This window comes from Neopsephotus bourkii, unplaced genomic scaffold (genome assembly GCF_033783945.1).
Source record: "Neopsephotus bourkii isolate Nb327-2 ecotype Australia unplaced genomic scaffold, CSIRO-AGI_Nbou_v1 NB_1767, whole genome shotgun sequence".
Classification (NCBI taxonomy): Eukaryota; Metazoa; Chordata; class Aves; order Psittaciformes; family Psittacidae; genus Neopsephotus; species Neopsephotus bourkii.
The window spans coordinates 4,217,659-4,231,257 of NW_026902241.1; the positions used below are offsets into that span (position 1 = coordinate 4,217,659).

Sequence of the window (13,599 nt, forward strand, 5' to 3'; positions counted from 1 at the left end):
AGGTCTAAAGTGATCTATGGTCTTTTACTCCTAAAGTTCCTGTAGTGCTGGCTGGCATAAAAGTTAGACATTCTACCTAATAAAGGAACAGGGTTTAATATCTGCTCAAGAAAACCTGTGAAAATAAAAGCTTAAAAGAAGTCTCATTTACAAATTCAAAGGAAAAGGAAAAAAAAAGGGGTGAATTTTTTTCCTCTGATGAAATTACTCTCCTCAGCAATGTCAGATTCTCTGAAGGATTTCTATTGCACAAGACTGCTTAAATCTGAAAGACGGTAACTTAAGGTATTAATGCTACAACTACACTAGCTTTTTTATTTTTGCTAAAGTATAAACGCCTTGGAATTACACTGAAAAGTAAGCACCTAGTTGATCAAGCTGAGCTATACTAATGGCAATACATGATTTCAACAAGATTTTTTGCCTTAGAATTGTGTTGTTCAGATGTAGATGTATCTGCCCAGTGGCTGATGGCTTGGGTATAGTCCTGGGCTCACCTGTAACTGTTATTTTTCTCATTCCTGGTAGCTGGTGCAGTGCTATGTTTTGGTTTTAGTCTGAGAACAATGCTGATAACACACCAGTGTTTTAGTTGTTGCTGAGTAACGCTTAACCCCAAGCACAGTCTTTTCAGTCTCTCCTGCTCTGTCAGTGAGGAGGGGCACAGGAAGCCAGGACGGAGCAGAGACAAAACACCTGACCCAAACGGGTATTGCATACCACAGCACATCATGCCCAGTATATAAATCAGGGGGAGCTGCTCACAAGGTCCAGATCACTGCTCAGGTAGGGCTGGGTGTCTGTCAGTGGGTGGTGAGCAATTGAATTGTTCATCACTTGTGTTTATTGGTTTGTTTTCTTTCCTTTCCCTTTTTTAGTTTTATGTTCTCTCCCCTTGGTATTTCCCTTATCATCATTAGTAGTAGTAGCAGCAGTTTTATATTATACTTTGCTTATTGAACTGTTCTTATCTCAACCCATGGGGTTTACATTCTTTTGATTCTCCTCCCCATCCTGCCAGGAGTAGAGGGAAGAAGAGGGGAAGTGAGTGAGCAGATGTGTGGTTCTGAGTTACTGGCTCAGCTTAAATCATTACAGGTATGTGAGTGCCCTAATAGCTGCACACTCCACAGCCTCCCATCTTCCACTCACATTAAAGTAACATATGCTTTATGAAGCTGGTAGTTGTGTTCCCCCAAGACACAGTGTGGGTCTCCACCTACAGACTCACTGTCAACAGGGACAGTAAGTCCGTTCTGAAAAGAAGCTTTGGGACTACCCTGAGAGGCAGTACAGTTATGCAATGAAGATGTGTTGAGAAGACACAGTTTTTATACAGTCACTTTTTGCATTTTACCGCTGTTATACTGTTCATTTTATGGAATAAAACCCAAAACCTCTGTTCCTTACTGGAAACAAACACAGAAGTCTTCAAAACTAATCCAGATTTCCCTGGAAACAGAAGTCCTTTCTGACTCAGTTTCTTCCTTTGATTTATCCCCTGTCTGGATGTTCGTGTTGGTATCGGCTCTTTCTGATTTTCGTTTTGCATCAAAACCGATACTCTCATTTAATTCTGCAGAGATAAGGAGACACACAGAGCCAATACAGTGACAATATGCCCATTAAAGTAGTATTCTTATACTGAAAAATTATCATAAATTACCAGGATATTTTCCATACGTCTCAGAGTTTAACAATAAAAACCCACTAACCTAAAAAGCTCAAAAAGTAACTGAAACAAGTGTATAGATATTTGTTGTTTCCGTCTGCAACTGCTTAAATATTCTGCCTCAATATACAATCACATTTTAAACTGTGCACTAGAACCTTTAATATTAGCATGTTAGGTAAACATATATGAGAATTCTGCAAAACTAAACTTATCTATATAAAGGAAAATACAACCCCCTTGTTGAAAGGTCCTATTCAGTGAAAAGCTGATAGGGCAGTATCACAATTTTTACAACCAATAGAAAATAAAAATGCACAGGACTGTGGAGGACACAAAGATCTACCCTTGCCTCTGGTACTTACGATAATACTTCCTGTGATGCTAGTCACATAAATAAGTCTACTTTTAAACAAAAAAGGATTTGAACTATATTACATTAATTTTCTTGTAGGAAAATCAGAACTACTGTTAGATTCATGGCAAAATATAAACACAGAAATGTAATCTAGACCCATTTTGCAATCATTTAATAATGTCTGAAGTGTTGTCATGTCAGTTCCACTGCCTTTACTCTCTGAAATTCATACAAATAGTTGAAGATGCTTAAACTGCTCTCCCCCTCCCCCTCCTCCCCCCCAAGTTTTGAGAATAGCTCAAAACAGCTGAGAATATAAGAACAGAACAACTCAGACATGAACAGCTATTAATTCAGAATGTTTGCTGAGGAAAAAGATAAAGTAATATCCAAACAGACAAGGTATAACAAATGAGAAAGCTAATTAGAAAGATACCTCATGTATATTTAAATGTGCTTTGTAATATTTCATTATCAGCAAGACACAGTGATGTGCTGGATAACTAATTTTAAGATACAGGTGGTTCTAACTTAGTTTGCAACAAGAACTGAAGAAAACGTAATGAAAGAAAATGTACCAAAGACCTTTTTCTCTTCCTTAAACTATGGAAAAACTGCCTGGAAACTATAAAATCTAGGCTTTTCTTGGATTTAAGTTAACATGGGTTTTAGGCCTCCAGTGAAACACAGTGCTTTGATTACAACTACGCATATCACAGGCAGTATGATGAAGGGGCCACAGAATCACAGAATAGTTTGGGTTGGAAGGGACCTCTGGAGATCATCTAGTCCAACTGCCCTGCTAAACCAGGTTCATCTATAGCCAGTTTTGAATGTCTGGAGAAAAAAAAAAAGATTATACAACTTCTCTGGGTAGTCTGTTCCAATGCTCTGTCACCTTCAAAGTAAAGAAGTTCTTCCTCATATCTAGATGGAACTTCCTGTGTTTCAGTTTGTGCCCATTGCCCCTTATCCCTGTCACTGGTCACCGCCAAAAAGAGACTGGCCACCAGAGCAGAACTATGCCCAGTGTCATCTTCTTGTGCCTCAGTACTGGTCTTCTTTGTTCATTCTGCACATGGGTATTATCAATAGACATTCTTCAGGATCAATAGGGTCAGTAGATTTCTGCAGCCTTCAAATAGAATATATGCTCCACCATATTTAACAGCCAATACATAAACATTTCTGTCGATTATTTATGCAGGCTGAGGTCAGAGGGAAGACAGCTCTTCCAGTGCCGCTACAGGAAAGCAAAACCACTGTCAACAAAATGGCTGAAGTTTCCACAAGCCTCTTTGAAGAAGTAATGAGAAGTAATGAGGATGACATGAGAATGTCATTAAAAAGCGTATTTTATCCTTTTTGATCTATGCAGTTCAAAGACAGTGCTGTTCAGAGCTTCCGGATACAATCATAAGAGAAAAGCAAATCAAACTTCTCACTATTGTTTACGTTCTATGCAAGAAGTGCCATTTCCAGCTATATGAAACAGCAAACATTGAGTGGTATAATGAAGATATACTTTATGGAATAAAATTATAAATAAATTTGAAGCAAAACTGAAGAGCTGCTCAGTATAAAATAGTATTTTAAAACTGACATACAGAAGTTAGTTTTAGCAAATAATTTTCTGTAATTATTATATAATTAATTCCTTCAATAAATGCAAATCCTAATCAAACACACAGGGATATAAGCTTATTATAAAGTTAAACACTGCAGGGAGCTTCAGAAAAGGCAACAGCATATCTGAATTCAAGAATGTTATGCTACTTAGAACTCAAGCAACAAAGATTAATGTTACAATCAAGCCCAAGAGGAAAAAGTAACTTGATGAATAAGGGAAAACATTGAAGTACAGAAGCAATAACAAAACATGCACTGTAAAAAAACCCAGAAGACAAATAAAACCAGATCAATAACTAAGAGCACAGCAGCATACAAACTAGAATAATTAATCCAAAAAGGAGAAAAGAGTAGCAAATGAGCACTGATTAGAACAGTTTATCACAAAAAACAACTATTTATATGGTAAAACAATACTGTACCATAATAAAGCCCCAAAAGTTATTAGAATAAGTAATGTTCTTAACTGAGAAGACAGAGTTAAGATAATTTAGCATCAAATTCTGTCTTTGCTTTTGGTAAATGCTCATCATTTTTCAAGCAGTGGCTCTTTACTGCGATGCTTAAATGGCAAACAAGCCCCACATCAAACTTTTGGGTAATAACATTTATTCAGTATCTGGATGTTTTGTACCTGGCTCTTTATAGTCATGAGCTAGCTCTTTAGGAGAGCACAATAAGAAACACATTAAAGTGTTTGCTAGCCAAGTAAATGAAAAAGTACAAGAAAACACTTCCTTGTAAAGAAAACTTTAAAAATGGTTCAAAATTGAAGTAAGCTCCCTGTCTCAGTTTTCAGTAAGGAGGGACAGACAGGCTGGCTTACTGGACTAGAGACACAAACCCAGAAATTTTCTAGTTTACAGCAGAAATTGCAAGGACTGAACATGTCTCTGGACAAATACTGAAACAGCAAGATTTCTGTGAGGTAACAGGTAATCGTGAGAATACTGGACAAATACTGAAACAGCAAGATTTCTGTGAGGTAACAGGTAATCGTAAGAATAATGTGATATGAAAAGCAACTTCCATCAGATCCAATATCTGCATCAAGAGAAATTGCAAATCATAAAAAAGCACTTCATCTAGAAAATATAACTGCTTTCTTGTAAAAACAACTCAGAGTAAGTATAAAGGAACAAATTTTCATTTTACAAGAAGGCACAATCAAATTATATGGTTTAAGACAATTTTTTTGTTCCGGTATACAAAACATTTCATTCCATTTGGTGAACCTCAACTGTGTCAAATCTCAATGGACTTAGCAGTCTCAGTAATTTAACAAGAGTATGTAAAAATTTTATTATATTTTTTTTTTTAGCAAACATAAGAGGATAGAGATTCCTAAACTGAAAGGTTGAAATATTGAAAGGCAATTATTTATCCAAGAAAGGACTTGTTTATATGTGTGACTTTACTTTTAAAGTAGCACTGTTCTCAACAGGAATGACTGTTCTCAATACGAATGTGTTTCAAATCCTCTTCAAGTGAGCAGAAAGAACTTTCCTGACATCACACTATTCATATATTTAACTGTCTAATAACCTGTAACCAACTCTGAAAATATAAAGTTACTGAATTATCATTCACATGCTTTGCAAAATTTGAACAATTTTTAGCCATATTAAAAAGCGTATCAAAAAAAACCCTCATACTCATGAATAAAACATTTTTAAAAAGATTTCTCTGTTTCTCTCAGTTTTGGATCATGATTCATGCTCTCAGATACTCTGCAGAGTTGAAACATGCATAGTGAAACACTTGGAAGTAATAGTAATAGAAAGTAACTCTTGCAAGTTACGGTGCATGTCACAATGAAAAGCATTCAACCAAGATATATAACTAAGCCTTGTTTCCCAATTATTTTTCTTCCTTAATTATTTGTGTAGAAGATGGGTTTAGTTAATAATTAATTGAGATATTAAAAGGAATTGTACCATTCAAAGAAAAGTAATCATACCACCTAACAGGATCATACAGCTCCAGTCTTAGAATCTTGTAATGACTAGCAATATTTTCTAAGTAAAGTTGGAATAAATGGATTTTGCGTAGAAATGACAACATTTGGGTTGAGATGGCCTGGAGACTATGAAAACAACCTGAGTACAATGGTTTTTGTTGCAGTAGTAATGTGAATTATTAGTACTATTGGCCAGGTGATGGAAACATGTCCTTTTCCTTGGTGGTGCTGTGGAATCTTTTCTTCGATGATTATTTCTTGAGTATAGTTTTACGTAAGCAGAAAGGATAGCAATCAGACTACTGACATACAGTAACTTCAGAATCAATTAATAGTGACAGCTACAAAAATACTCCAAGATCCCAATGTTTTTAAGGTAGGATTAAAGAGTCACCTACTGCAAACTACTATATTTCTATTAGGTTTTGGCATTCAGCTGTGAGAGAATAACTGAAGCATATATTTCCAGCTCATTAACTTTCAGGATTTCACTACAGTGAGATTTGTCTAATTTATTTTCTTATTTTAATGGGATGATATTAATAAAAATAGGGATAGATAAGAAAAGACATTCAAACACCATAGTACTTGAATGGCAGAAGTCTGAATATAAACTTCAAACACACTTACCCTTATCAAGGGTCTCTGCATTTTGCTGCCCACTGCGGGTAGTCTCCTATATAGTGGAAAAAAAGACAACAGAACAAACAATGGCACAATGGTGATTATAATCCTGCATTATTTTGTTAAATACTTTGGTTTGGGGTAGTCCTTTCTGAGATGGAGAAACAAATTAATAAGTTATCATTGTAGTATATATATTTTTTAAAAAGAAAAATAGAAATAATAAAATTCACCATAACACCTACATATATATCACCAATAGACAGACTGATGTTTTTCTAGAGATGTACATGTGATCTGGAGTCTGGGATAAAAGCTGTTCATATGCCTACTCCTCTGCTATAAGAAAAAAATGTTCTTTGATCTTACTGTCATTTGCTAATAAAATAAGTTCTATTCTAAGAACTAATTAGTCCTATTCTGGAATGAATTCTGTTCTTTTCTATTCTACATTTCCATTCTTGGAAAGCACATGGAGGGATGCTTTTCCAACAAGCATTTCTTACTGTGAAAGAGTACCCAACTGCTGACAGCAGCATGCCTGACTGCTACAGCATTGGGGTTTTTTGTTTGGTTTTTTTTCCTATCAGCTGCATAAACAAAACGTAGCCTGCTCTTTTCTCATATTTTTGGCAAACAGCTTTAGCCTGGTCAATCCCATTTCCAAGCTAGAGCTGCTGACCTATTATGAATGTAATATCCACTTAAATTTAGAGTTGAAACCAGATTACCCAGCCTTTCAGAAAGTCCACTTACTCAGTTTCCAAAGTCACGGTCCTCTAATTTGAGAGATTAAAATCTTTGAAACCGATCAAAATGTGTGTCTTGTCATCCCGCCTTTCGACTGCCCTCTTACCTGCAATATGACATACTCTGCACAAGACTCACTTGCACTTCTTTTCCATTTCCACAATTTCCAGCTTGTTTCCTATTCAAATGTGGTACTATTTATGGGTTAACTGACTAGCTTTGCCTCTGCAAAGACAAACACTAAAGCCTAAAAAACCTATTGAAAACAAATCTAGAAGCTTCTTTTCATCTCAGGACTCCCTTTAACAAGATTTGTCATCCATCCCACCACCCAAAACTCCTCCTATATACCCATCTTTACATGTGTCAAAGGGGCTAATGCTGGAACTCATAACATTGAACTGGCCAACATCTGGATACACAGAGTGATTTTCTATTCTGCATTTCAAAGAGCAGTTGTGGTAGCTCTACTAACTGGACCTGCTTTTATGCTTTCACAATACAATCTAAACATCTTTTGAGGGGTAGAATGGCATAATGTAAAGTCTGAGTAAGTTTGACTGGATGGCCTGTCTCAACAGTACCTAAAGCTTGCACAAGGTCATTGTACTGCAACTCCAGGTCTGCCTCAACCGTCATATTACATACTACTATTGCATACACAATATGAAAGGACCTGTAACTGCTTCCTTAGAGGAAAGCCTTATGGCTTTGTACTTCAGTTCCTAGCTGCAGTAAGTCTTTCTGCAGCATTTATTCTACAGGACTTCCACAGGCCCAGAATGTAAGAATTTTTGATGTTTGATCTTTTCTTAAGTGAATAAACTTAGAATTTAGAATAAACTAAATTCTCTGTCCCAAAATAGGAAGTACCACAGAATTTAATGTTTATAATTTAACTGCAGTATTGTTTACTGAGAGGATTTTAAAATCCCATTTTTGCACAGTGCAAATCTTAAATTCTATTCCAAATCCGTCATGGTTTTTTTAAGGAATGTTCATGAATCAAAGCTGAGACAGCTCTAATATAAACAGCAATTAAGAGAAAAATACAGACATTGTTGAAATTGTTAACAGTTGGGTGAACAGTTTGGTACTTGAAATATATTATGTCTTATATGTCCATTTTTAAACTAATTTCTTGCTTTTCTAGGGCAAATGAGCTGAAAAGGACACAATATGATTTTGCAATTTCCCGTGTACTTCAGCTCTTGCTTCCAGACTTCTGTACATACAACTGTGCAAAACAAAAGGCAAGCTGTGATCACTTGTCATGTGACACTGACAGTCACACCGCAACAATCGGGTTTGAAAAATCTCTAGTAGTACATGGACTATCTGTCCCCTTTAAACTGGGACTTCAGAAGTATGCATGCATAGAGCTGTCATATATCTACATTGAGTCTACAACTTGCAAGATTTCAATATTGCCAAATTTCCTGTAGGAGTCACAGTATTTACCAAATAGGTACATGTCAACACTATCAGGCTTCTTCTCAAAATCCTGTGCATGTCCAAAGTATAAAAAGTACCAGATCTACTGTACAAGCCTTGGAGACTGTAATGTTTGCACCACGAGTCTAGCACTTTCTGCTAGCCTTACCATTCACGGACAGTACACATGACTTATGTTTCTAGTACAGACATGTGGCAGCTTACCATAGGGCTACTTTGTTGGTTTTAGCAGCTGGCAGCAGGAAGGCTCAGCGAGATTTATAAAATCCTCAAAAGCTGCTTCCATAAAATTTCCAATAAAGAAGGAGAACGTACCCTGGAAAATCTAGATGATTTAGTAATGTTATTTTAGCTAGTTTGAGCTCTGAAAGCAATCTAATGAAACCTGTGTAGAAAGTCCTGTAGACTCATTTGCTCAAGTTTCTGGAGTGCACACATAGCATAGTCAAAAGCTGTCTGCTCCTCTAATGGTATGGGATGCATCTAATTACCTAAATCTCACTGATTCTGACAACTGGGAGTGTCAAGGAGGTTCTCATTCTGTTATGCTATTGCCTCAGCTACAGCGGCTAAGACATTGGCACAGAAAGAGAAACTGAAGGCAATTTTCCTCCTTAATGAACACACATTGTCTGAAAGGTCAGCTCTGCTGCCACAGTATCTGATAAAGAAAGAAAGAAAAAAATACTTGAATCCAGCTATGAAACATGAAAGGCTGCACACAGTTAAGAGCCAGGGAGAATTTATTTACTTATTGTTATTCCTGCAATCAATGGAATATCTGAATGCAAAATGCGAAAAAAATTTACTGGGTGACTTAAAAATCTAATTTATAGTCTGTTTTATGATCATTAATACATGACTTTAAAAATAATCACAATTCATAAATTTATAGCTATCTTGTACCTGATATTTTTATAAAACCAGTGTCCCTTTCTATTGTAGAAATTATGCATGGCAAAACTTTTATTCAGAGTTTTTCTGTAAAACACACCAGTCACCTTCCAAAAATAAGTCCTCTGGATATAACTGCAGGTGAAGGAATAAAGCTTCAAATACATTATTAAGAATAAAAATACATTTTAAATCTACCTCCAAAATGACAAAAATGACCAAAATATTTCAGATCCAACTCTATTAAATTTCAAGGTTTTAGTTTGACTTTTGCATTGATAGTCACTTAGACACAATCTTTCTTATCTACTCCTGAGCCACTGTGTTCACTAAATGGAACATCAGTTCTCTTTGTAGCTGTGATGTGGGAGAAAATAACAGAGATGGATTTTGAAACAAGGCAGTGGAACAAAAGAACAAGCAACTGCAAAGCAGTATACAAAGTGAGGTATATGAATTGCTTAAAAATACTGGAGTACCAATTCTGTTTCTTTTTTATTCAGTCTCTAATGTTGGAACTGTCCCAATCTGTATAAGCAAGTAGATATTTGTAAGAGATATCTACAGAAAGATTCTCTATACCACAAATGTCTAAACGGATGTCCCTCTTCTCAAATCCCTCTTCTAATTCATGTGCCTCATATCTCATGTATACTTTTTTCCCCTGAAAAAATAAGCAAGGAATTTTGATTTTGTGCAGATTCAATAACTGTCAAAACTATAAAATTTGTAGAATTTTTTATTTTATTCCTAGCCCTCCTATTGACTCGATAGGAATTCACTGGGCTTATGAAATATACCATAAGAAGGATTAGAATAAGAAAATGCTTTTTATGACACAACAGGCTAAAAAGTTTATGAGAAACACAAAAAAAAAAACACATGCAAATTAAACAGACTTGATACCAGTTGTAAATCAGAAGTTAAAACTGATCTTGCATATATAAAAGCATGGCACTGAAGTAAGAAAGTAAGCATGAACATTAAAGAACAAGTGTACTGTGTTTATGTCACTGTGAGAGAGTGGCGGTTTTAACCTTTCTGCTCTAGAAAGTAACATTGGCAACCAGCTTGGCACTGAAGAAGCCACAAACAGAAATCAAGAGTGTTCTGCTTAGGATTTCTGAATACAGCAATCAAGGCAGACTATTAAAATATCAAGCAGCCTTTGCAAATTCTGATGGTAAACATATTTGGATTAGGATTTTGTTCCTTCGTTACTCTTCAACATTTCCTAAAAACAAACGTAAAGAGCTTTCTTCTCAAGAAAACTGGAGACAACTTGTATTAAAGAATTCATCACAGTGAAGAATATTCAAGTAGGCTTTTGAATAGCAGAGCTCCAAAGAAACACTCAGGATAGTATTTTTCCCCAAAATTTGCCAGAATTACTGTTCCAGAAGACTGCCAGATACTGTGCTATTTAAATATTATGACCTTTTTGCCTTTTTCCTGACCACAAAAAAGGGTAAGGAAAAAAAGTGAAATAAAAAATTAAGTTCTGAAAATCACCTAGTTCAGGAAGCCTTTATTCCACAAATAATTTTCTCCAGCCAAATGGAATAAGCACATTTCAACACAACTTACACATAAAAATTGCTTACCTTCAAACTCAAGAATAAAAGTGAGCTTTTCCATTAAAGAACTGGGCCTATTTTATGGAGTTTTAAAACAACGAAAACAACCCAACAATAAAACATGTAACAGTGTGATTCAAGATCAATTTAACTACCAAAAATACATACTTTTAAAGACACCTTTCCTAATGCACATCCACAAAGCTTTCATGACTGTAAAGTAACAGGGAATGGGAAATTCAGGGCGAAAATGTTTGAAAAATTCATACTAAAGCATTTATCTTCTTTGGCATGAGCAGTTTAGGGACACAAAGGATACCATGTCTTTCAACTTAAGAAAGGACATCCAGCTCCTAAAATCTTAACTTTTATTTATCACTAGTCTCTGTTTCTGTGACAACAGACCTTTAGGAACTGTGAATCAGATATTCACTGATGTAACTTCATAAAGTTTACATTGGAGTGAACAGAAATATGCCAATTTAAATCTGCTGAGCATCTGGCACAGCAGCTGACTGAATTTCAGTCAGCTTAAAGCATACAATTACAGTATCCCAAAGATATAACAAATCTGCATTAAAGGTTTTAAAGCAGACATCTCCTGAATATCAGTCACAGTGTTTAAATGGAGACAAAGGTATTCACACTTGGTATTCTATAACACAGAATTATAGCAATTAGCAATAACTTAGTGATTTGTAGATGTCAAAGTTTCTCTTTCAGTGCTTGCTTTTTTAATCACTAAATGATTAGAAAAATCACTAAATGATTAAAAAATTAATCACTAAATGATTAAAAAAATTAATCACTAAATGATTAAAAAATCACTAAATGATTAAAAATGATAAAAAAATTATTAAATCATGAAATGATTAAAAAAAAAGTGTAGCTGTATATTGTTATTTCAAGTTTTAAAGCTATTGAAAGAAAGCTCGCCAATAATGAATCTCACAGAGGTATCCACATAATTTTGTTGATTAAAAGACTTAATATGTGAAATATTGTTCTGCAGTTTATTTGCTTTTGCATTCCATACAAATGCAGTCCTACGTACATACTGAAACTATTAATTGGCATAGCATTTTTCAGCTGAGATTTAAACTGACGCAAAAGTAAAGTTCAAGCATTCATTAGCTGCTTGTGACATCTTGCATTTCATGTCTGAATCAGACTGCCCTCAGACTATGTCACATTCATGTCTTCTTCCAATCATTTCAGATTTATCAATGTCTGTCTTTTGTATTTTCTTACTTGCCCTTGCCTCTTTTTGACTGCATGTCCTACTGTGACAGACCAACCTTCTACAATCATATATTTGTTACACTCTTGGACTAGAGGAGAAAATCAAAGTGATGCTCCAAATTATTTTATGTTTCTAGCACATAAACACCTATTAAGGTGTAACTAAAACTGTATTTGTACAGCTAGAGAGACTGAAATTATGCAACCAATTGTTATTATATATTGTATGATGCTACATACAGCTCTGTATTACTTTGCTGTGTTTGTAATAATTTTCATAAGTTGCAATTTTTAAAACTACTTTTAAAGATGAAGTACTAATGAAGTACTAATTAGATTATTGTAAAATGTATACAAAATTCAGACTAGTTAAAAATGTATTTTATTGCAAAGAATTCTCCTTCACTACAGAATTGGCTTATTTTAAAATCATAAATGCCTAATAACTACATGTCCACATGTACATTTTCTATATACACAATAGATATAGAATGATTTAAAGCAACTGAATTTAAGAAATGAAAAATAAAAATGGCATAACAGCATACTCTGAAGAGGAAACATATAAATAGGCACTCCAAAAATTACACAGAAACTTATTGCCGTTTTACTTAAAAATTTAACAAACTAAATTTTATTTTCTTTGTTCATGAAGATATCTCATAGCATGCTATTGTTAACAGCATGTCTTTGGTCTTCAAACACATTTTATAACCCAACAGGCAGTCACTATACATCAACCAAATACTACATGTGGAATCCCCAAGTATACTAATCAGTTGGCCCCAGAAAAGGACAATAATAAGGACAATAAAGCCAAACTATTTCATAGTGTTAGCAACAGGACTTTTAGAATTTGAGGAATAAATCACTAAAAAATAAGGTTAAAACAAAAAGTGATGTGAAAGATATCCCACCCAGCACACATCAATATAACTATAAATTGGAAAGGGGAGGGAAGTTACTTAAATAGCGGGGAAAAAAACTCACTGAGAAGTCTTTAAACCCTATTATTTCAGTAGTATTTTCTATTTTGTCTCACTATCCTTTGGAATATGAAACTAGGTCAAGTTAAAACAAAATTAGAAAAAGTATTACCTGAGAATCATCTGCATTTGAATGTCTCACACTTTGATTCATAGCCACATTACTGTCTCTCACATTTTCATCACTTTCAGTAACAGAAGGGAGACGGGACAGAGAATCAAATCCTTTCTTGAGGGTAGATTGTAGAAAGTTGCTAAATAATAAAAGAAAACTCAAACACTTTAATTCATACATTTACTTTCAAAAATAAAGACTTCATAACTAATAAGCTTAACATGATTTTGTCAAAATAATTTGTGACTCCTTTATTTTACAGACTAGTAGGGCAGCACAATATCTATATATGCCTATCTTTCTGGCTTGGCACTACACACATATCTATGCTCAAAAG

The 13,599-nt window shown here is 34.8% G+C and overlaps 1 protein-coding gene across 1 annotated transcript in view; it reads right to left on the bottom strand.

Annotated features, from left to right (window-relative positions):
• ADGB (androglobin) overlaps window positions 1–13,599 on the bottom strand; it is a 106,744-nt gene that overhangs the window by 50,609 nt on the left and 42,536 nt on the right. The window contains exons 13-15 of the mRNA XM_061378781.1: window positions 13,260–13,401; window positions 6,250–6,295; window positions 1,411–1,576 (exon numbers count right to left, since the gene is read on the bottom strand). Of these exons, the coding sequence (XP_061234765.1) occupies window positions 1,411–1,576; window positions 6,250–6,295; window positions 13,260–13,401 (354 nt within the window). The remainder of the gene's footprint in view (window positions 1–1,410; window positions 1,577–6,249; window positions 6,296–13,259; window positions 13,402–13,599) is intronic.